Below are 23,544 nucleotides of genomic sequence, written 5' to 3'. Positions count from 1 at the left end.
AATCACTCCTAGAAAAAGTCTTTCTTACCGTCTCCTTTAATTGTGAAACAGAACTTACCACTTAACTTGGATACTGAAGGCATGCATGAATAGATACATGAATATTCTGCTATAGAAAACTAGGTATCAGGATGAAAATAGGAACTTTGTGAGATGTGTAAGACTTTTTCCACATTTATTGCTGCCAGCTATAGATGTGCTTTTGCAGAATTCAGAGACAACTTTAATTTCATGACCTTCTTATGTTAAATGGCCAATCACAGAATCCTTTAGGTTGGAAGAGACCTCCAAGATAATCAAGTCCAACCATTAACCTAGGATTGCCAAGTCTACCACTAAACCCTGTCCCTAAGCACCTCATCTCCATGTCTTTTGAATACCTCCAGGGATGATGGCTGAACCACTTCCCTGGGCAGCCTGTTCCTATGCCTCACAGCCCCTTCAGTGAAGAAAAGTTTTCTAATACCCAACCTAAATCTTCTCTGGTGCAACTTAAGACTGCTCCTCCTAAGACTTGTTCTCTAGACCCTTTACCAGCTTCATTTCCTCTCTTTGGATACATTTTGGACATTTGTTTTATTTCATAGAATTCAGTGGCTAGTATAGGAAGAGCCATAAAGACTTGGTGTGATACATAATATTATCAGGGATGAAGTGTGCATCCATAGATTTTTCATTACCTTGTAAATGGGATTTGCTGTGCAAGTGCAGACCAACATATGTGTAAGTCTTACTCTGAACCACCTCTCTGAAGATAGACCTTGTCTGTGTGGGAGGATTGGAGGACAGCTGAAGGAATTTGAAAGGTGAATGGATGCACTGGTGTTAGAATTGAAGAAAGCAGATCTTGAGTTTGAGACTAAGAAGAGAAAGGGCTGAACCTCATGCTGTAGTCTATTGTGGACCTTTTTCTTGTCTTGGATCCAGCCCTTTTAAAAGTTTTATTACCCCCCACTGCAGTGCTGAAGACTAGACTGACAACTTGCCAGATTTGCAAAGGTTCACTAGAACATGAAGACAAACAGCCATGAAATTAGCTGTGATGAATGGAGAAAAAAATAGTTTGTTGGCTGAGATTACCAGTAGTTGCTGCCAAAACAGCAGGCATCTCTAGAGCCATTAGTAAGGAACAGCAGATGTGAGCTGAGGTCAGTTAGAATAATTAGTCTCTGTAGACTAGTTATTTATGTACTTAGAAGTATATTTTTTGGCTTCCTTCACTCAGGACCTTCCCTCAAAGAAATAATAACAAACAAAAAAACCCAAAACACAAAAGGACTAAACTTTCAAAAAGAAAAGATCCAGCACTCTAGTGGCCCAGAGCAAATACTTTAAGGTGTAAGTTTGACCAAACAAATCTGTCCTTCACAGAGAATTGTAAACAATTGGGGATTATTTTGTGTCATGGCCTGGAAGTAAGCATACTTCATCTAAATCTTGGACAGTGCTTCTTAGATAGTGGGTGAAACTAGAGAGGAAAAAAACAACATAATCCCCATGGCCGTATTCTCAATTCAGGCTGGCAGGTGCTGATAATCATCCTTCATGATTTCTTGGCTGCAATATGCTGAGCAAATTGGTGCTGGACCAGTTATAGGGATTAGAAATATTGCTCATCAGTATCATTCCTGGAAATGCCCACAGGTTGGTGGATACTGGGACAAATCGTGTAGTGCTGTGACCCAATTAAAAGAAGGGCTGAATCGAATCCTTTGCCTGATTCCGTACAATGTAATAAACCAGCCGGTGTGGGAATGTATTATGCCAGAGTGGCTGGAAGCTATAAGGACAGAAGTGCCTGATAATCAACTGAAAGAATTCCGGGAAGTGTTAAGGTATGTAGGTATTTGTAGAAACCACTTTATAATTATTTATGTTGATTTTTGAGGGTATTAGTGCAATAAAATGTTGACAAAGAATAAAAATGCCATTCAGCCTGCTCTCTGGTGTGCAATAGACTAGCAAGTGAATGCTGCTGAATTTTTCATGAATTATATTTAGACTAGAGCAGTTCAGCTTTGGGAAAGTTTCCTTTTATTGATGCTGATATTCTTGAATCAGCTTCTTTGCTCTGAACAAGGCACGCTTTCCGTGGCTTCCTGTAGCATGATGAAGGAAGCATTTTTCTCCTTCTGGCCAGCTGTTGAGGAGATACATTGGGGATTAGTAGAACTAGCACTGAAAGAGAGTTGATTTGTATTGATTTAACTACTATTTTCCCCCATTGAGCAAAGAAAATACCAGAATAGGGGTGGTGACTACTGGAGTCATAATTTCATGTTTGGTGTATACCTTTCACAATCCAGCTTCACATTGCTTTGTACTGTGTAAAAGGCTCTGAAACTGCCTGTAATTTCGCATTTGTAGGGACTGATGAAAATGTGTTTAGTGTGAATAAGGAATAGTGATGGAGTGGTAAGATGAAAATTTTCCCATACATTGGATTTTGAAATCAAGTGTAACTGGGCAGATGAGATGTAGTACAAATTCTTAAGGTGTATCAATAAATTCAGGGCAATAATGTTCAATCAGGACAGGTGGTATCATCGACCTAGCGCAACTCCCCTGGAGAATGAGGATGCAAATAAAACACCAGAAGTGTCATCAGTGCTGGTTATGAGATTGCCTTTCTATTAATTTTCTGTTTTCATAGTTTACAGTGTGTATGTTGTAGTAATTCAGTGATGCTTTGTTTTGTTCTCCTTTTCAGCAAAATGTTTGACATTGAACTTTGCCCTCTTCCTTTCTCCATGGAGGAGATGTTTGGCTTCATTAGTTGTCGATTCACAGGGTATCCATCCTCTGTGCAAGAGCAAGCATTGCTTTGGCTGCATGTGAGTGTACTCTCCTGACAAGTCATGCTGTTTGATTTATGATTTTGAGAGGAAGAAAGAAGCCACTTACCAGGGATTATGGAACCTTTCTGCCCCTTGAGTAAGGTGGTTGGTAGACAGGTCCTGGGAATTATTTTCCCTTTGGTTGTGTCTTTAGGGCCATTCAGTTATCTCTGACTTTCTGTCAGCAGAACTCCTTAGTCTCCACAGAATTTGGTCTGTAAATTCCAAAATTAATTCCAAACTGTAGAAGCAGCTGTAGTCATTGCCACATCTGAAGAACTGGATCAGACTATCACTGTACCCACCACACTTCCTGCTTCTCTGTCAGTCTCGTGCTATATTTGCCTATTTGTCAATATTCACTGGCATTCACCCAATATTTGTATTCAAATACTACAAGAAAAATCATGTCAGCTTTGGGGACAGTCAATTCAAAAGGCTATAAAATTTTCCACAGCACCTCAGAATAATACCGATAATCTTCATTATTAATTCATATTACCACTGTGATTTGCAGATAACCAATCTTGTCAGTATGTTGACATCTATAGGCTACCATTCTGGCTGGATTCTTAGAATAATTACAGGAATCCTATTTTAGGTAATAGTTATTCATACAAGTATTTGTAATATTTTTGCTTCGCATAAACTTTTTTGTGGACCAGTTTCACATACCTATGTGTTTATGCATAAAACTGTTCGCAATGTGCACCAAGCATCATGCCAACAAATATTTTGAAAATGCACTGTTTTGCCACTTCTCTTTTGCCCTGATTTGAAGAGAAACCTAAGGTCTCAGCTCACATGAACAAATCCCAAAATTAAATGCATGAAATTTGCTGAACTCAATATGATGTGATAAATATGCTTATAAAGTAGCTGATATTTTTATCAATCTCGAAACTCATGCTTTTTTTTACTTATTGTCTTTCCTCAGGTGTTATCTGAACTTGACATTGTTGTTCCTCTTCAGTTACTAATCAGTATGTTTTCTGATGGAGTTAATTCTGTAAAAGAGTTAGCAAATCAAAGAAAATCCAGAGCCAGTGAGCTGGCGGGAAATCTTGCAGCTCGGAGGGTAACATTTATCCTTCTTATTCTTTTGCTTTGAACAATTTTCCTAATAGAATGCATGTGAAGAATTAAAAAGTTTTATTTATTTATTTATTTATTTTTAACGGACAGTTAGAGTGAATTTTTGTATTGAGGTACAAATTTGGTGGGCCTAGGGATGTTCTGGGAGGATGACAGACCAGAACTTACTTCTGTTTCCCTGCATTTTTTCCCCCTCCAAGAGATGCAAAAATTGATGCCAAGGAAACTTGTCTGTCTGGAAGAAAATGTTTGCAAACATCTCCTACAGAATGCGTGAGGGACAGCAGAAAGGGTGCTTGAAGGTCAGCTCTTTAGATTTAAGGACCTACAGCATCTAGACGATTGATGATTCTTTTCTTGTAGTCCTTCTAAACTCTGATGTAGCTCAGCAGAGAGTACAACTAGCCTGTAACCATTTCTAAACTGAGCAAAAAAAAAAAAAAAAAAAAGGACAATCTTATTGTCTGGTATTCCAGACCATAGCTGGCCTAAAAATAGACCTTGAGTTACTTAACTGTTTATCTCCTTGGAACAACTGAAGGTTCTGACGGTGTTGTAGGTGGTCTGTGTGTTGGTTGAATGTAAATCTGTGCAGAAGTGCATGTCTTGCTATTGTTATATCTAGTTCATTTCCAGCTACCTGTATCCTTGGTGTAGCCTTAGTTATACTGCTGTGAGTACTGCAAGGCACCCACATTTATTAGCTTCCTGCTACTGAAGTTGGTATGTCTGGATCATGGGGAAGATTGTTGTAACTTGATGACCACTTTACTGTCTGCACCAATTTTCTGTTCTGTTTATGATGGTAAAATTCCTTTTTAGTGGAAATAAGGTAATGAATGACAGCCATTTAACCTAAGAGAATACATACATCTGTGCAGAATATGATTATTGTACTTATACCATATTTTATCATTTAATAGCACTAAGGGACATAGATTGAAAAAAAAAAAAAAAAGCTACCAAAGGAAATGATAAGGTTGTCAAAGTTCTTGACATTTACCAGTCTTGTATAGGATGAGATTGCTTAAATGCCTAACATTCATTTGGACATGTTTATTTTATATGTCTTCAGGTAAGCGTTGCTTCTGACCCTGGGCGCAGAGTTCAGAACAACATGCTGAGTCCTTTCCCAAGTCCTTTCCAGAGCCCTTTTCGGAGTCCAATACGTAGTCCTTTTCACAGTCCCTTCAAGAACTTTGGACACCCCAGTGGAAAGACAATTGACTTTGACTGTGAGGATGATGAAATGAATCTTAATTGCTTCATTCTGATGTTTGATCTCATCCTGAAGCAGGTACTTGCAGAAGAAAAACATCCATGCTGAGGGGCAGTGAAGTTCTGCAGTCACTTTTGTCTCTCCTTTGATCCTGTATTGAGTCCCTTTATGCTGAGGGACTGGTATGAAGTACAAGGCATTGAAACCTTTCTGCAGCTTTCATGTGGCTTTACCCATACGTGAGTTGTGGGTTCATGGTCAGTGAAGAGAAGGTAGATACCTCCACATCATGTTAGGTGGCTCATATCAATGAAATGAACTTCTCCTTGGAGATACAGCTATTGCTACAGACTAGAAGCAGGGGCTTGTTGATGGCCTTAGATTAGATGCATAATTTTTGGATAGGTAAAGTTATACATTGTGAATCTCAGCCCAAGTGTTTTGGATAACTGTCTCCAGGTAATGTTAATTTACCTGTGCTTGAAATTGTCTAATTACCTTCAAAATCTTACTCCAGCTGTTCAAGCTTTGTTGTGAACACCAGTGGCAATTTAAAATTATGAGCTGCAGTTTATCTCAGTTCTCATCCCAGTAATGCAATTCACTGGAACAAATGTAGGAATAGGCAGGACTGCGCTCTGTTTTTTTAAATAAGTAATAAGTCCTTATTCTTTTCACTCCCTTTCAGATGGAACTCCAGGATGATGGTGTCACTTTGGGCTTAGAGAACAGCATTTCAAAAGATATAATATCCATCATAAACAATGTGTTCCAGGCACCTTGGGGTGGTTCTCACAGCTGTCAGAAAGATGAAAAAGCAGTTGAATGTGGTCTGTGTCAGTCCAGCATTCTGTGTTACCAGCTGGGTTTTGAGCTGCTGGAACAGCTTGCTCCAAAAGAAGAAATCAGACTTGTGGTAAGTACAGTAAGAAAAAGAATCTCTGTTACTGGCACATAACTTCTCTACTTCATCTTGCTCATTGCATTGTGATGGCATGGAAGAGTTGGGAGGTTAAAGCAAAAATGCCATTGAATTTAAAATCTCCTGGCTTTGAATTGATTTAAAGAACACAGGGAAGATGGCAATATTCATCCAGTATGAACTCTTCTCCCTGTCACCATTGTCTGCTTTGGAAGTACACTCCTATGATACCATCTTAAATAAAATGTGAAATGTTAATACTTAGTGCTTTTCATCTTTTAAAAGCTAAGAATGGGTATCTTCAAATGATTAATGACTTTGAGAGAATCAGATGTCAAGTGGGCAACTTAAAAAATCTTAGTTGATGGTTGACTGTTGAAAATGCTGAGAAAGGAGGACAGGTTAAGTGAAACCAGTGTGATTGGATGCCCCTCAGCTCCAATATGCATATACAATAGCTGTTAAGTGCTATCATGTAAATCCATGTTTGAAACACAGTCTTATTGTCTATCCATTTGCTGATGCAGAATTTTAGATATGCAGGTGATTTGAATGCATGAGTGTACATGGAAACTGGACAGTGTGTCATTTGGGCTCAGCTTATCCACACTAAATATTAAACAAGAGGATATGGCTTAATGTATACAGAAAACATCAGTAAATGAATTTAACCTACTATGTTCTTAAAGGAGCCCACAGATAACCTTGAGGATAGTCTTCTGTATACTAGACCTGAGTTTATTATAGGAACTGAAGGAGAAGAAGATGACAAATCAGCACCAAAACATGGAGAAAACCCAGGAAATCACACAGAGACCACAGAAAATGCTGGTAGGTTCAGGGTGAGAAGACTGAGTATTTAAGTGAGGCTTTAAATGAAACATTTCACTTGTATAGAATACAAGGTTTTGAAGCAGTTTTTCAGGTCCAACAATGCATAGTCACTTTTTTTTTCTCATGCATTTAATTCAACTTATCAATAGGAAGGCTGTATTATGTTGGCTGCAAGTGTGACTGGGTCTCAAAAAGTGTTAGAAGAAATCGTGGCTTTGTGGACATATAAAGTAGCAAAACATTAGATGCCAAATTCTGTGCAGTTGTAACTCAACTGACATCAGTGTTATTGATAGCAAGAATTAATTTACCTCTGATTACTTTCACATTCTCTAGTTTCACTTTGAATCAACAAATGAAGGGAATTTGTCACCAATTTATGTAACTTACTTTTTTAACAGCAATAAAGAATGACACAGAAAGAAAATTTTGTTATCAGCAACTTCCAGTTACCTTGAAGCTCATATACACAATACTGCAGGTAAAATTAATGACGTTTGTTTAGTTTGAATTTTCAGTTAAGCAGTTTCACTGTGTTGAGAGTAGTGCATCTTGCTTACACAGGAAATGTCAAGATTTGAAGAACCAGACATTCTTTTTAACATGCTGAATTGTCTGAAGATTCTTTGTCTTCATGGGGAATGCCTGTACATAGCAAGAAAGGACCATCCACAATTTCTTGCCTATATTCAAGATCACATGCTGATTGCAAGGTAGGTTTTAATCACAAGTTTAGTTTTCATACTTTTTTGATTCCCCAACTATACATTCATTTGTGACATTAAAGAATTTGCAGGTTTAGTAGGGAAAACTAACAGAAGGTCATAGAGAAGTGTGGCTATCATAGTGATTTGTGAATGTACGTCACTCATGATGTCAAGGTGGTTGACATGGCTCATGTGCTGAACTTGGTCATGTTGAAAATGCTGATTTATAGCACAGATTATGTTTCATGGCTGTTGTGCCTTGAATTAAGCAAAATCTTGTTAAATCTAAAATGTTTCAATGTTAGCAATATTTGAACCTGGATTTTCAAGAAAAACTGTTGCATTTGAAGATTTCCAAGTGGCTCTATTCACCTAACAGCAACTCTGCAGTATTCTCATTAAGGCTCAGGATGGCTTATAGAGATTTTCACAAAAAGTGCATTCCCTCTAACAATACAGTGTGGGCTTTTAGAAGAAAGTATGTCAAGGGAGTGCTTTTATAAGCGTACTTGCTGTGTTTGGTCTTTCCAGCTTATGGGGAGTTGTGAAGTCTGAATTCTCTCAGCTTTCTTCTCTGGCAGTCCCACTACTTCTTCATGCACTTTCACTTCCCCATGGAGCTGACATTTTCTGGACAATCATAAACAGCAATTTTAACAGCAAAGATTGGAAGATGAGGTTTGAAGCAGGTAAGCCTGAGAAACATATGCTCCTTGTTGCTTCACTGAAGAGCTATAGCTTTCTCTGCTGTAACTGACGAGACTTGTAATGGGTGATTACATCTTTTTGCTGGTTTGGGGAGTTTGGGAGGTAGTTGAATGCAAAACTATGGCACAAAAATGCAATAGAATAGAGAATATAAGGCATTCTGGATAATCAGAGCAAGACCAAAACTACAATAACACCTCCCAGCTGTTCTTTGTTGCTACTTTCTAAGATGTGCATATTTCTAGGAGAGATAAGATTATTAAGACATGAAGGGCATAAAGAAGCCATTGTCTGAATTAATATTTATATTTTCTTTCTATGGGGGCTGTTACAGTGGAGAAAGTGGCTGTGTTGTGCAGATTTTTGGATATCCACTCCGTGACAAAAAACCACCTACTGAAGTACTCTTTGGCTCATGCATTCTGCTGTTTCCTGACTGCTGTGGAAGATGTCAATCCAGCAGTAGCTACAAGAGCTGGACTACTACTTGACACCATAAAGCGGCCAGCTTTACAGGTAGGTTCATTATACAGGGGAAAAATGCATTGAAACAGGAATTTGAGTTTTGACCCAACATTTGAAATGGCTAATGTGGACAGTGGCATAGTCACTGCTAATACCTCTTTAGACAAGCCTTACAGGTCTTGGTATTTGACATATACACAAAATAGACATGGGAAAGATACTGCCTGAGCTCCAACTTTGATGACTACAAAGGACTACTATGACATTTGAGCTGTTATCATAGAAAGCTGTAAATGTTTTTATTATTTTAAAATGTACTGGCATTTTTCATTTTAAAACTAAACGGTTTTGCAATTCTCATTACATCCTATTGAGCTGATAGTGAGAAAATACATTCAAGCAAAACCAAACATGGCCTTAATATTTGCAAGACTTAATATTTGCAAGACTTACTTAGACATGTAATTTTAAGCATGTGAGAGGCCTTGCCAATGAAAATTATCATGATTAAAACGAAGTGCATATAAAAATGGATCAAAGCCTACATAAACAAATAAGATTTTGAGGGGAAAAAAATAAAAAATCTCATAGTATAAAATTCAATTCTAGTTCTCTAGAGGATGTAATGAAAATATATTTTGAAAAGTTTAGTGCTGCTGCCTATGAAATACTGTTAATACTTGTTAATTTTATTCCATATAGAATCTTTTCAAAATAGTTTTCAGGGAACTTGAATTCTTTTGAACTAAGAAAAATAAATGTATAGTTCACTGAGGAACAGAGACTGGTCCCAGCATCCTGCAGTTACATATTTAACGTCTGGATTTACTTTTCAAACATAAGTCTTTACAGTATGCCTAAAATTCTAGTGCAGATAAAACAAAGAAGCATTTTATGACACAAATTCCTTCTGATACATTTCACGACGTAATCTTTTCTCTGTTTGGGATTGGCAATTCATTATTTTTCTAATCTAGGGCTTGATACGGTTGCATAACGGTAAGCCTTTTCTCACACAAGGATACGTGAAAAGAATACTTTGATACTGCAAATCAAATGTGTAGTAGAACAGAACTTTCGCTCATACTTTTATATTCCTCAAAACCTTGGAAACTTCCCATTATAAACATCATATTTGTTTATCTCCTTACTTACCTTTTCCTTTGGTATCAGTAGCATTAGTTCTGAATTAAAGGAGAGGGAAAAGAAGCTAAATCTTTATCCTTTAAAAATTGTGGGGAGAAGTTAGAACTTTGACCTTCCTTTGCTTTAAAAAAATGTTTATAGTCTTCACATTTCAGTACTGTGTTGTTGTTGTTTTTTTTTTTTCTCTGTAGGGTCTTTGCCTCTGCCTTGATTTCCAGTTTGACACAGTTGTCAAGGACAGGCCCACAATTCTTAGTAAGCTTTTGCTACTTCATTTTCTAAAAGCGGATATTCCAGCTTTGAGCTGGGAGTTCTTTGTGAATCGCTTTGAGACCTTGTCTCTGGAAGCACAGCTTCATCTGGACTGCAACAAAGAATTCCCTTTCCCAACAAGTAAGCAGAGTCCAAATCAATCTGATCACCTTTTATCAGCTTCTGGAATTTCAGCTGCGTTCAAGGGTCTGAGAGAGATGTAGGCCTCTGTCCTGGTTTCAGTTAGCACAGAATTAATTTTCTTCCTAGTAGCTGGTGGAATGCTGTGTTTTGGCTTAGGATGAGAAGAGTGCTGATAACACCCCGATGCTTTAATTGTTGCAGAGCGGTGCTTATACTAAGCCAAGGACATCTCAGCCTTTTGCTCTGTCGTGGTTAAACCACGACAGCCTCACTTGTATAAATTGTCTGAAACTAAGTAATCTTGCAGGACAGAAGAGAGTACCTCAAAGTGAGCACTTTTTGAATGCCTGAATGCAGATTAGATCATATTCCGTTGCACCTTTGGGCATCATATTTTACTCTCAATAGGATTTGGTTGCCAACCTTGGTTGAAACATGGTATGGTTCTGTAATCACTCAACTGCAACCTGCATTAACCCACTTGTTCTTCTGTAGATGCTTTTATGCTATCAGCATTGCTATTCTCAAAGATCATGTCTGATCCTGTTCTGTAATGATACGTACAAAGATAGCCCTAGGAGCTGCATGGTCCTTGAAACACAACCGAATACATGGGGCACAGCACAAGAGGTGCACAGATTCTTAGAGCCAGTGCTCAGTTAGCTATTCCTGTAGTGACTAAAGCAAAAGTTTATCCTGTTAGCACTTGGTTTCTTGATGAGATACTATGTCTCTCTCCATTCACTGCTGGGGGAAGGGGGCTAAAAATAATTTGTGCATGGTTGTTTAATATGCTCTGTAATGAAAAACTTCCTTACCCAAGTGATGGACCATGAGGCAGACCTATTTCCATCTGATTTGCTTGGAGGAGGTGAGAAACAGCTGTTTGGACAGCATATGCTCCCTCAGCAGCCTTGTGCCTTCTTCTATGCTTTCATGGAGACCTAAAAAAGCCTAGGTACTCCTGCTGCATCCACATAAGAAGTGGAGCTGCAAACGTATTTTCTTCTTCATATGTGAGTACCTTGGCACAAAGCAGGGATCTACTGCTGTGGCCTGAGAAGGGAATCTCAGCACTGGTTTCTAGCTCCTCTAGCTGCAGAAGTAAGGTCAAAAGATACTTTTCAAGATTACTTTGAACCTTTCTCTTTGCCTTTTCAAAGGCATAAGTGGTGCAAGAGATGGGGTCACTGACTTTAGTCACTCAATTATTAAAACTCAGTTTGAAGGCACTCTAGACGTAAGTATAGAAAAGTGTTAGTGACTTCATTAAGGCATGCAGAGATACTCCTGGTAACACAACTATAAACACATAATCACCCTCATAGCATTTTGGGGGCACTGATCCAGGATGATAGGTGTAGGTAGGACATGAGGTCAGTTTGAGGTAAAACTGGAGGCCACATTTGGATTTGAATTATCAGCACTAAATGTGATGTGTACTCAAAATAGAGGGCACCTCAAATTCCCATAGCCTGAAATTCAATTTGGTTCAGGAGTCTGTTTTTGTCCAATTTCACAGAAGGAAGGGACATCATTATTTTTTAAACACAGTTAATCTCTTTGGGGTTTTATGGATTTCAGAATGAGAAGATGCAAATGAGTTCCTTGCAGATGGACCCCTTGAGCCCATATGAAGCTTTCTTGACTTGAGTGGGACCTGGGGCCCAGTTGCATTTGGCACTTGGCAGCATTAGGGCCTCACCATGCTGTGGAATGAATCCTAACTTGGTCAATTGCATTTGCAAAGCTATCACTGCTGTCCGGACAAATGTCGCCAACCTCAGTGATGCAGCAATGTGGAAGATCAAGAGGGCTCGTTTCGCACGTAACCGTCAGAAGAGTGTACGTTCCCTGAGGGACAGTGTGAAGGGACCAGTGGAGTCAAAGAGAGCGCTCTCCCTCCCAGAAACCTTAACCACCAAAATTCGTTGAGTATCTATTTATATTTTTGTGACAAGCCTTATCTTCTCTCTTAGGTTTGTGTCCTACTGCTAGGTACACAATGGAATTGTAAATATTTATCTAAACAGGATAGCAAATCTAGGTTTTTGACTGAGTTGGGCAGTATTCAGATAATAAGTTAGTGTGTTTGACAAGGAACATAGACAAAACGTTACATTTGTCCTGTGTTTGTTTAAAATGCTGGGACAAAATGCTCCAAAAGTAGTTTGTGGATAAATCTTAATTTTTATTTGTGGCTAATAGACAGTAATTTTGTCTAAAATAGATAAAATGTTTATAGAAAAATTCCTTGGTTACACTGATGAATAATTGCAAATAACAAATTAGTATGCAGTATGTGCTTACACATCTTAAAAAGAACTGTTAAGTTCTCAAATGTTCTGTTTGGAATCTTCAGAATTCCTTTGTCAAGAAAACAAGGAAACAGTGTCCATGCAACACATTCTTCCTGCCAGCTTTCATAGGAGGGCCTAGGTGCTCAAAAATCATAGGCCTGTATGAAACAACGTACAGATATTATTTGAATTAGAATTAAAGCTTACACACAGTCTCATTTAGAGAATTTCTCAAGCATGGAGTTATCTTATATTCATATTGGACCTCTTGCATTGCTCCTACCCCTATATGGGAACTGATAAAATGTTAAAACCTAGGCACTAGTGGGCTGTTAGGTTAAAAGGTTTATATATTTTCTCCAAACCAGGCAACACCATATTTTGGAACTCTTTCATAATCCTTTTTGACCCACTTCTGGTCCTGCACAGGTGCTCCTGTGGGATGACTCTTCCACCAGCAAAACCTAATGATGGAGAAAACTAGAGTTACACAACAGGGCGCACAAAATCTATATAGTACAGAAGTGACATTTCAAATGGTTACACTCACTGCCTGACAACAGTGCATGAATAAATGAACATAAATATGTTAGTGCTGAATGTATGCTGAAGTTTAAGTCATGAGTGCTGCTTATTTAAACAGAGCTGTTCTTGTTTTTTGTTGTTGTTGTTGTTATTTGTTTGTTTGTTATTTTTCTTTTAAGCTGTGAGCTTGACCAGACATGAGCAGTCTGCTCCAGCACTTGGCGGAACACCAGAGCAAACACCAGGTGGGTGTGAAGAGGAGGGGAGTGCTTTAAAGGGAAAAGCAAATGAAGACACTAGTGCTTGCTTTCTAGCTGACTCATGAGATAAACTTATGCAAGATGAAAGCTATTTTCAAGATCTACACCCTTTTGGAAACAAGCACAGCATGGTTCCAAAAAGTGTAAATTGCAGTTTTGTTCTAGATTTGTATTGAAAGTTGTCCCCAGTTGTATGTACTACTTCAGGGCTGGTGGATGTTGTTCAGAAGCAGCCAGCTTTTGCTGTCAGTGCCTCACCCTCAAATGGCTATCCCTCTCTACCTGCCCACTGTTTATTATTTCTTTCTGAAATCTTAATGTTGTTTTTTTGAAGGTTTGGCTTACGTTTGTTAACACTTTGCAATGACAGTACTGAGCGTATCTCATCCTTCTAAGAACCTAACCAACTACTAAACATAGTCTGTACATCTGTGGTAGAAAATAATTTATTTTATGCATACCACTTAAATGAACTAGTCCTCATGCTCATCTGTTTTTTCTAGATCTAAAACTAATAATCCTTGCACAATCCAAATGCAAGATCAGAATTTAAGCTAATCTCACTTGTACAGTCAGTCCTACAAACTTCAGCTTAAACAATTCTTGCAAAAGTAAGGGCTATTTCCAATACTTGAAAAGACTTATCCATTAAATGAAAACAAATAGATCATTTTGTAATTCTGCTTCATACCAGCTTGCTTTATCACAATAATTCATTGTAAGATAGATTTTTTCACACTGAAGTGTGAAATAGCTGCTGCTTTTCATGATTTCAGTTGTTATTGTAGGAACTGTTAAGCACTAACGATCTTTAATAATAGAAAAGGCCTTAAACCTAGGGTGAGATGGAAGAGGTTGACTCCAAAGGCAGGTCTGAAAAATAACAGGTAACACTGCATTTAAAAAATACTGGAATTTGAAAATGAAAATTCACGTCCAGTTAGCGACTGTTATGTGCAGTGAGTCTGTTCTGCTCGGGCAGAGAGTGGCAGCACGTCAGCTTCATTGTGCTTTTTAAGTAGCTTCTAGTCTTTCACCTGACAACAATGCAAAGTACTATTGTTTGATTATTTCCATTCAGTGTTTATAAATGAAGTCTCAAGATTCTTGTCTGGGAACAAACCACCTAAATTTTCACATATTACATAGCGTCTCAAACATAAACCATTATAATGCCTACGTTTTGGCTCAAGTTATCTGAGAGAAGTATGGACTCAGTGTTAAAATGGGAAATCTTCATTTTTTTAATCATTATTGGATAGAATTTTCCCTATTTCCTACCTTTGCCAGTTGCTGCATTCTCAACTGGTGAAGTCTAATGTCTGCTGTTTGCTAAGGAAAACTGAAATCTATGCCAGATGAGAATTTGATGACCATGAAATTTGATTCTCTTTTAATGCACATGAAAGTAAAGGAATGGTAATATTCAACTTGTCAGAGGGGCACTGGAATGGGAAGATAAGCAGTTCTGGTAAATATGGGAAAGCTGAAAAATGTAATTCAGTATACTTAGTATATATTACTGTGCTGTTGAGACTGAAGCAATAGAGGAACAATGCCCTCAGAAATGCATGCCTGTCTCTCCTGTGACATCACCCAGGTGTATTTGGGCAGAAATGGAGCAACTGGCTCTGGAAGAACTTTGTGATGTATTGTGTATCCTTCTTGCAGTCTTTTCCAGTGTCTGATACCATTGTCTCTTGTACTGATAGGACAACCCTCCCCAGAGAATGATAATACAATAAAAGACCTACTGCCAGAGGATGCTGGGATTGACCACCAGACTGTTCATCAGCTGATTACTGTGCTAATGAAGTTCATGGCAAAGGATGAGAGCAGTGCTGAGTCGGATATCAGCAGTGCTAAAGCTTTTAACACAGTCAAGCGCCATCTGTATGTCTTGCTTGGTTATGACCAGCAGGAAGGATGCTTCATGATTGCACCACAAAAAATGCGTGTTTCAACCTGCTTTAATGCCTTTATTGCTGGGATAGCACAAGTAGGTGAAGGCTCTCACTATCTCTTGCAGCTAATTGTCTTTGCCTGTTGTTGAAATGCTGGTAACACGGCTGCTTTTGTACCAAAATAAAGGCTGAGTGCAGTAATCCTGCTTAAACCTTCTTAATGCATCTTGAGTTGGTGAAATGAATTTGGGAGCAAGGACTTTCTTGTTTACTCTTAGAAGGTTCTCTGTAGTCTAACCAAGTGCTTCATGTAGAGTTTTGCTCTGTAGTTAAAAAGTAAAGGGTTGAATTATTTATAGCTCCCTATTGGTACACTAAACTTCCTGCACTGGTGGCATTGTAATAAGGGTTGTGTGTATGTGTGTGATTATTATCACTGTATGAAAAGTTGGAGACTGCACAAACCTCTTTGCTCTCTTTACTTAGCCTACAAATGCCTTGCTTTCCTCACATGTCATTCCATCCTTCCATTCAGGAAGACACGGAACCTTACAAGAATGGTCTGTAAGCTTTTTGATGTTCCTTGTTTTGCAGGAGACTCATTCTCCTCCTTCCTTAGAGTGCACCAGGGCTTTCTCTTCTCACCTTTTTTTTTTTTTAGGGAGTGGAAATGATGAACTGCCTGTACAGTTGTGTTAAATTAGCACTTTCTTGCCTTGTGCCTTCTTGTCTCCATCTTCAGAGTAAGGAGGACTGTAATTTCTTACCTCACAATGCTCTTCTAAGACTTAATTCTTACTGATAGAGCAGTTTGTAATGCTAGGCTGGAAAAAATGTCACGCTTGCAGAATATTCTTTTTATTTGTGATGAAGCGTAATCATCACTTCCACACTTCCTCCTTATCACAATGTACTCTGATCCACTCATCTTGAGGCATCATTACTATATATTGGTAATGAATAATCTTTCACTGGTAGTTTTAAGCTGAAGAGTGTAAAAGGAATTCCAGGCCTATTACACTGTTTTGAGAGGTGCCAGTTTAGATCACAGGACATTATCTTCCACATTTTTCTGTGTGTTTTCCAAGTTTGGGTACCCAATCTTCAGTGACCATATTTGACCTGATTATCAGAAGTACTATGTAACACAGTCATCAGTCTTTTCCTTTTGTCTTCCTTTGCCTTTAAAATGTCTCAGGATAGCCAAATTCACCATCTCTGTTTGAAAAGCTTCATAGTTGAATCTTGCCTTCCTTGAAGTGAAATAGAGCTTGTATGAGGACTTAAGTAGGCCATGATTTGTCTCCATGTCTAAGGCATAAAAACTTTAACTTGTATTTTCAGGGGATTTTTTTTTTTTTTTCTGAGCTGTAGGGCTGCTTTCCAATGAAAATCTTCGCTGCAAGAGAAATACTATCTGATACAATTTGAAGATGCATTTACAGAATGAAAACTCAGTATAATAACTCTTAGAGGTGCATTTCAGTTACAGCCCTCTCTCCTAGTTATAGAATTACAGACACCTCCCGTCAGGCCAGGTTGCACAAAGCCCCATCCAGCCTGGCCTTGAGCACCTCCAGGGATGGGGCATCCACAGCTTCCCTGGTCAGCTTGTGCCAGTGCCTCACCGCTCTCTGAGTGAAGAATTTCCTCCTTGTATGTAATTTAAACCTCCCCTCTTTTAGTTTAAAATGTTACTCCTTGTCCGTGGGCCCCCTTTAGGTATTGGAAAGTTGCTGTAAGGGTAATAAAATAAATATTATTTATTGTATAAATATATATAATATCATTATATATAATATCATATAATATATAATATTGTTATATATTTGCTTTCCACAATTAGCTCCACAAAGGGTAGGATGGGACTAACTTGCTGGTTAAAGAGTTTTGATTCAAAACTAGGTTGTAATGGCCAATTCAAGAAAAAAAATCAAATTTTTGTTTGTGTCATAAAATCTGAATATTTTGAGTCCTTGAAAGCACACAATTTCTAGCAGTGGAAGTGGAAAAATGTTGGTGTTTGAAGGCAGTTCGGCGTTGTCCCGCATGGTGGCAATGTTGTACAGTCGTGTCTGGTGGGGAAGTACAGCACTTACGGGGACCTACAATGCCTTGCCAGGCTCTGCCTCCCAGGCTGAAGTCTGCTCAGCGTTTGTAACATCATTTATTCCACATCTTCCTGTGACATCTTAAAAAAATATGTCTGCTCAGCTTAGGACCATCTGTGTTACATTACGTGCTGCGTTAAGGCAGGGTTCTGTCTTCCTTGTATGGGTGATCTTTTCCTAACGATGCTATAAAACTGTATCTCAGCCTGAGAGGACCATATTTGGTGATTATACATCATCTGTTCAACAGGCTAACCCTACAAGGATAGATAGAGACGTAGAATTCATCTGTTTAGGTCCATGCATGTAGCAGGAAAATTTGAGGCAACTTACAGGGACAAAACTCTAATCAGCTTGTTCGGTAGGGAACTTGAGAGGTAAGCTTTGTGTTTGTAAATTAGGTCCCTTGTTCTAATAAAAGCAAAACTAAAAATAAATAAATAAATAAATACAGACTTGAAGGAAATGGTTCATGTGGAAGAAACTGATGTTTGTGTCTGTTTAGGTATACAGGGCTCCTGATAAAGCACCAACTCCACTTAAACTGCAGGAAGGTGATAGATCTTAGGGGATGTGCTGGAGTTTGCTTTGTTGTACCTTCCTAGACATCAGCCATTCTGGGTCAGTGCCAGAGAGAAGGGCTTTTGTGGATCCTTGATATGATCTAGTTCAGCTGCTGATTCCAGGACATATGGCTTTAAAGAAAAATAATTAATGTTGAAAGACTGTTAGGAAAATAATCAAAACTAATAATTCCCTTTCAATAGAAGACACAAGACTGTGTTAGGGCAGTGAGAATATACGCCTATATTGTAGCTAGTCATAAGGATTCAAACCTGTAGGATAGGCACCAAATAGCATGATGCTCATCAGTGTTCATGAAGGAGGCAAGGATTATGGCTAGTAGTAATAACAGTAACCTGTCTTCAGCAACACTCCCACTTAAAAACAATGAACATTTTATTTATAGCAAGATACTTTTCATCAGCTTTATTCTTGGATCATCCTTAAAGAGTTGCATGTTTAGACTTTCTGCATAACATTACAGCTACAATGGAATTCTTGGCTCATTACCTGATTCCAGAACATGTGGCTTAAGAAAAGAAACAGATAGCATTGCAAGACTGATGAGAAAATAATGAAAATTGTCAGTGCAGCGTTAATTGAAAAAACAAACTGCCACCGCCAGATAACCCACAATTGCATCTTGTCTGTTAAACATGGGATATATGTCTAGCATGGTTTTGTCTGTTAAAGTGTGATCAACTTGTGCCACAATATAAAGCTATTCCAGCGTAATATATGTATGTATATATGTGCATTATGTATGTATGTATATGCATATGTATATACATTAAAAGTTAGACTATGCAAGATGAAAGGCTTTCTGAATGCATCTTGTTTTGTTTCATTTTACCTAACTAGCTAAAAATAGAGCCTGACAAACTGGCAGAATTTTTTAATTGCTGGTAAGACTTTCTTAAAAACATTTATTTCTTTTCTCTTAACTAATATCTAAGCTACATTACTTATTTTGCTTTATCAAAAGCTATTACCAGTGGAGTTGATTTTAGTGAGCTAACTCCTGTGACGATGTTCTTTTCAGGTGATGGACTATAACATCAACCTGGGAAAACACCTTCTTCCTTTGGTGGTGCAGGTACTGAAATACTGCACTTGTCCTCAGCTAAGGCATTACTTTCAGCAGCCTCCTCGCTGCTCGCTGTGGTCCCTCAAACCTCACATTCGGCAGATGTGGTTAAAAGCTTTACTTGTTATTCTCTATAAGGTGAGTGGTCTTAAAAAGGTGGAGTCTGCCTTAAAATCCACCTTCAGAGTGAAATTTAATTACATGGAACAATATCTGTACTGCAAATGAAAGGAACTATAAAGAATATGTCTGATTTGCATTAAACACTCCTTGTGTTTAATTTCAGTGCCTGAAATAGTTAGGCTTTCATCTGTGCTACAGACCTGTTGTTCCTGCTGTCTTTATTGTCTTTCCCATTGTTACCTTGAAAAAAAAAACAACAAAAAACAATGGATATGAAAAGAGTAAAATTCTGTATGAAGATCTAAGTGCTAATTAGAAAGGTCATGAATAGTATTTAGGGTAACCTACCCTGTTTTTTAAAACAAATTTTAACTTTTAAATGAGGGGTCAGCTTAATAGCTTGTAATCTTTAAGTGATGCTTTTTTTTTTTTTAGGATCTGTTGTTAAAATATAGTGTGTTTACACACTGAAATGGAGCTGTGAATACTTCTGATATTTCTTGCAGGTTTACAGGGCATACAAGGAAGTAGAGATGCTAGAAATGAATGTTAAGATGCAGGTTGAAATACAGTGTTGGGAGAAAAGTTTTGATAAGACCTTTTGAATTATTATAAATATTGATTTTATCATATAAAAGTCAAGGAAATTATATATTGAATCTTATTAATAGAAAATCTTTTCAAGTGTCTGCACAAAGCTGAAAACAGTCCTGCTTCTCATCATGTATTTAGAAATGTGTGATTAAAGGAAGGGAAGGGATATCTAGCTGACAATATTCTTGTCATTTTTCTATTTTACTGCTTAAATGCTTATCCATGGAGAAAAGTTGGGTTTTAAGCTGAAGTTTTTCCTCTTTCACTGAACAGTACCCCTACAGAGACTGTGAAATCAGCAAGATTGTACTTCACCTAATCCACATCACAGTTAATACTCTCAACGCTCAGTATCACAGCTGCAAACCCCATGCAACTGCTGGTCCTTTGTATAGTGACAACAGTAACATAAGCCGATACAGTGAAAAGGAAAAAGGTACTTTAAACACTCTCATTTATATTATAGTCATTGATTTAATTCATTAAGTCTCACAGATGTTGTAGAAATGGGTATATGTCGTTTGAAATTTAGGACACGGTAGTCAGAATTAAGGCCAAGGTGTGATTTTTGTGTCCAGCTATAGCCATCTATAATAAAAGAAATACGCTTACTGTTTCTTTGTAGGCTAAGCATAGCACAGCAGTCTAACTTTTATCTTGAAGGGAGCGTAGTTTAGGCTGAGCAGTTGAGTCACCATGCCTGGGTAGTGCTTAGCCTGTAAGTGAAAATTTTAACTGGTCATGCTCACATAAAAGAGTTGCAACCAGCCTGTCACTGCAGTCTGACTATTTGGATATGGTAAGTGCAATTCATCTGACCAAATACAGACATGTAAATGTGTGCTAGCTGTCTAGAATCCAATTAGCAGAAAAACAGGCACTTCTGGAGTGCATTTCATCTCATCCCACAGCAGATGTTCAAAATACTGCGTTCTGGATGATAGCTACTTTATAATAATAACATGGCTTAGTACTAAATAGTAAGAAGTTTAGAAGTTAAAGTGATGAACTCAGTCTATAGTTTTGTTGCTTTTTTCTTTTTCCTCCTTAATAAATGGAGCTGAAGTTGAGTAGCTCAAATGCAGACATATATGATGCTTGTGTCTAAAGGCAGAAAAGTGGTTCAACCCTTGGAGTCTGCATCTGATTGTTAACTGTACTTTTCTTGCTTGTTATAGCAGAGATACTGGGATGGTGTGAGCTGATGTAAGGTTAGAGCTTGAAGTTACATGGGGTCACTGAGAGTAGTTCCCTACAACTGTGAAGTTTGTTATGTGATAAATATTTCTGATCAAAGTTTAATGGGTTCTTTTGATGCTAATCTCTAGCTGCCTTTTATTCACTGACTATTTTCAACCTCCTTTTCAAGCAGTCTTCCTGAGTGTTCAGCAAACTCTTCTTCCACAGGAAGAAGAATATAAGGAGTACTCTGTCTTTATATACATATCCTTTTCCTCTTTTGCTGTTCATACCTCATTGAAAAATATCTAACAGAAGAAGGACATGAAATTTTGTTTACCTGAACATCCTATTACTCAGCTCTAGCAAATTAAAGCAACTTTAAAATAGATGTACATGAAGTATTGCATATTCTTACTAACTTGGCCTTTTTGTATTGCTAGAGGAAGGCCAAGAGGGCCTTCCCTGTGGAACTTAATGCCTGTGGAACTTACGGAACTTATGGCCCGTGGACTTAATGGTGATTTTGCCTTTGTTTAGAGCTGTAGAACTGAATTAGGATGACTTAAGAATGCTGAGGGTAGTAATAACATTTATAAAACATAGTCAGTTTCTGGGTTGATTTTGAGATATTTCTAGGACAAAGTGAGGTGCCTAAATACCAATTTTGCTGTTCAAAGTAAGTGCCAAGTTATATTGAAAAAACCCAGTGTTCCAGTCCTGTGTCTGACACTGATTCCTTGGGTGGCCTTGTGTGTCACTTCATCATTGTTTCCGAGTGTTTAAAGAAAGGAGAATAATGTTTACTTGCTTTCCAAAGCTGTTGTAAAGGGCATTGGGTTGCCCAGAGGTTAAAGACCATAAATGGGCTGTTTTTATAAATGCTGATTTAATTATAGGGCTGAATATTCTCCTTTACTGAAATGCTTGAGAAAAAATAAAGATTATGTAGAAAAGGTGTCTTTCTCTCTCTCTCCCCCCACCCCTCTTCTACCTACAAGAAGCAGCCAGCATCACTCTATAACGTTTTGGAACCTTTTATAATGAGATTCTGGCTAGGTGGATTGTGCACTGCCATCATCATCAAAGGTGGTATTTAGATGACCAAAATAACGGGATCTTATTGTCAGGCAACAAGAATCCCTATGGTTTTCCCACTATGTAACAGAAAAATTATAACAAGGTTTGAAGTTTGTGGTGGGACTGTGGCATCTGTACAAACTGTTGTAGAGCTGTTGATAAATCCTGTAAGAAGAGGCATTTGTTGCCAAAGGGAAAAAGAATTGAGAGACACAGGACATGAGTTTAAAAGCGATGTCCCAGATTATTAAGCCCAGTTCCTGTAGATGTTCATGTTATCAACTTTGATTGATGTTTTTTACTGTTTTCATCTTAGCATAAGGGATAAGAAAACTAATTGATACCAAATGGCTGTTACAAAGCTTCACATCTATAAGAACGTTCCATCAGTTTGAAAGCTAAAGATATTAATGTCTAGTTTATGCCTTCAATTTTGGCCATTCCAACTCTTTGACTTATTTTCCTCTACCTTATTCCTCAACTCCAAATGCATTTTCTCTCCAGGTCTGCTTCCCAGAATAAACAAAGCAAACTTATTCTTGAGTCCTCTATTTTTCTTATTGTCCCAGTAGTGTTTCTTATCTCCTTGGAGAAGCCTCACTAGACACATGATAGATGAGGATTTTTTTCTTTTTCTTTTTTTTTTTTTAAATCACTTTATTTTTTTTTAAAAGAGAAATCACTTTCATACAAGTGATGTGATTATTTTTTGGTGGGTAGGTAGACTTGGATCTTTCTATCTGGCATTTCTAAACACTGCATGTCATATTAGAGCTCAATGTTTCACTATTACTACTTAGGTCAATAATTTCAGATTTCATATTCATAGGTCATTGTATTGCTATTAGCAGCCATTCAAGATTATCATTTTCCTTCTTTTCCACTTTTCTATTTTGCTGGTTTATTACTGACCTTGCAGTTGTACTAGGTCCCATCTCCTGCAAATTACCATTTCTCACTGAGCACTGTAGACAATTATTTACTCAAGTCAGTATCCAGATCTCTTGTTTTTCTTCCATCTAAAGATCTAATCTGTGCTATTAGTAGTAGGAAAAAAATCAGCTTAGAATGGTAAAAACATTGGCATACTTTTGCTGTATCGTAACCCATTTTCCATTTATCAATGTCCTTTCTGACCTTAACTTAAGGTGTAACAAGAATGGCAAAGTTATATCTGTTTCTGTAGTTTTTCTTAAAAAATTCAGATGATTTTTAATTTTCCAGTTCAAAGTTAACTGAAACTAGCTGAGGTTTTATCACGTTGACAGCTTTTCATTCAAGGAATTGCACTCTACTACAAGTAATAAAGTTTTTTCTTTCTCCAGCAGAGGAAGACAGTGTTTTTGATGAATCTGATATTCATGATACACCAACTGGCCCTTGCAATAAAGAATCTCAAACGTTCTTTGCAAGACTGAAAAGAATTGGTGGCAGCAAAATGGTGAAATATCAACCTGTTGAGATGAATGCTCAGAGAAGTATGATTTT

At 37.8% G+C, this 23,544-nt stretch overlaps 1 protein-coding gene across 8 annotated transcripts in view; it reads left to right on the top strand.

Annotated features, from left to right (window-relative positions):
- Nucleotides 1-23,544, top strand: part of UNC79 (unc-79 homolog, NALCN channel complex subunit) — a 103,215-nt gene that overhangs the window by 27,901 nt on the left and 51,770 nt on the right. For 6 of the 8 annotated variants that reach the window (XM_038180308.2, XM_038180307.2, XM_038180305.2 and 3 more), the window contains 17 exons: nucleotides 1,645-1,835; nucleotides 2,711-2,834; nucleotides 3,775-3,915; nucleotides 5,008-5,229; nucleotides 5,840-6,067; nucleotides 6,763-6,904; nucleotides 7,309-7,388; nucleotides 7,472-7,620; nucleotides 8,146-8,303; nucleotides 8,657-8,838; nucleotides 10,125-10,326; nucleotides 12,080-12,259; nucleotides 13,334-13,399; nucleotides 15,127-15,413; nucleotides 19,036-19,218; nucleotides 20,071-20,233; nucleotides 23,382-23,534. In XM_038180308.2, coding sequence (XP_038036236.1) covers nucleotides 1,645-1,835; nucleotides 2,711-2,834; nucleotides 3,775-3,915; nucleotides 5,008-5,229; nucleotides 5,840-6,067; nucleotides 6,763-6,904; nucleotides 7,309-7,388; nucleotides 7,472-7,620; nucleotides 8,146-8,303; nucleotides 8,657-8,838; nucleotides 10,125-10,326; nucleotides 12,080-12,259; nucleotides 13,334-13,399; nucleotides 15,127-15,413; nucleotides 19,036-19,218; nucleotides 20,071-20,233; nucleotides 23,382-23,534 — 2,851 coding nt within the window. The remainder of the gene's footprint in view (nucleotides 1-1,644; nucleotides 1,836-2,710; nucleotides 2,835-3,774; nucleotides 3,916-5,007; nucleotides 5,230-5,839; nucleotides 6,068-6,762; nucleotides 6,905-7,308; nucleotides 7,389-7,471; nucleotides 7,621-8,145; nucleotides 8,304-8,656; nucleotides 8,839-10,124; nucleotides 10,327-12,079; nucleotides 12,260-13,333; nucleotides 13,400-15,126; nucleotides 15,414-19,035; nucleotides 19,219-20,070; nucleotides 20,234-23,381; nucleotides 23,535-23,544) is intronic. The other 2 variants (XM_038180304.2, XM_072038355.1) reach the window with 2 other exon arrangements.

The sequence above is a fragment of the Anas platyrhynchos genome, chromosome 5 (assembly GCF_047663525.1).
Source record: "Anas platyrhynchos isolate ZD024472 breed Pekin duck chromosome 5, IASCAAS_PekinDuck_T2T, whole genome shotgun sequence".
In the NCBI taxonomy this organism is placed as follows: domain Eukaryota; kingdom Metazoa; phylum Chordata; class Aves; order Anseriformes; family Anatidae; genus Anas; species Anas platyrhynchos.
The sequence above is the reverse complement of the archived record's forward strand: the minus strand, read 5'-3'. Positions and strand labels throughout refer to the sequence as shown.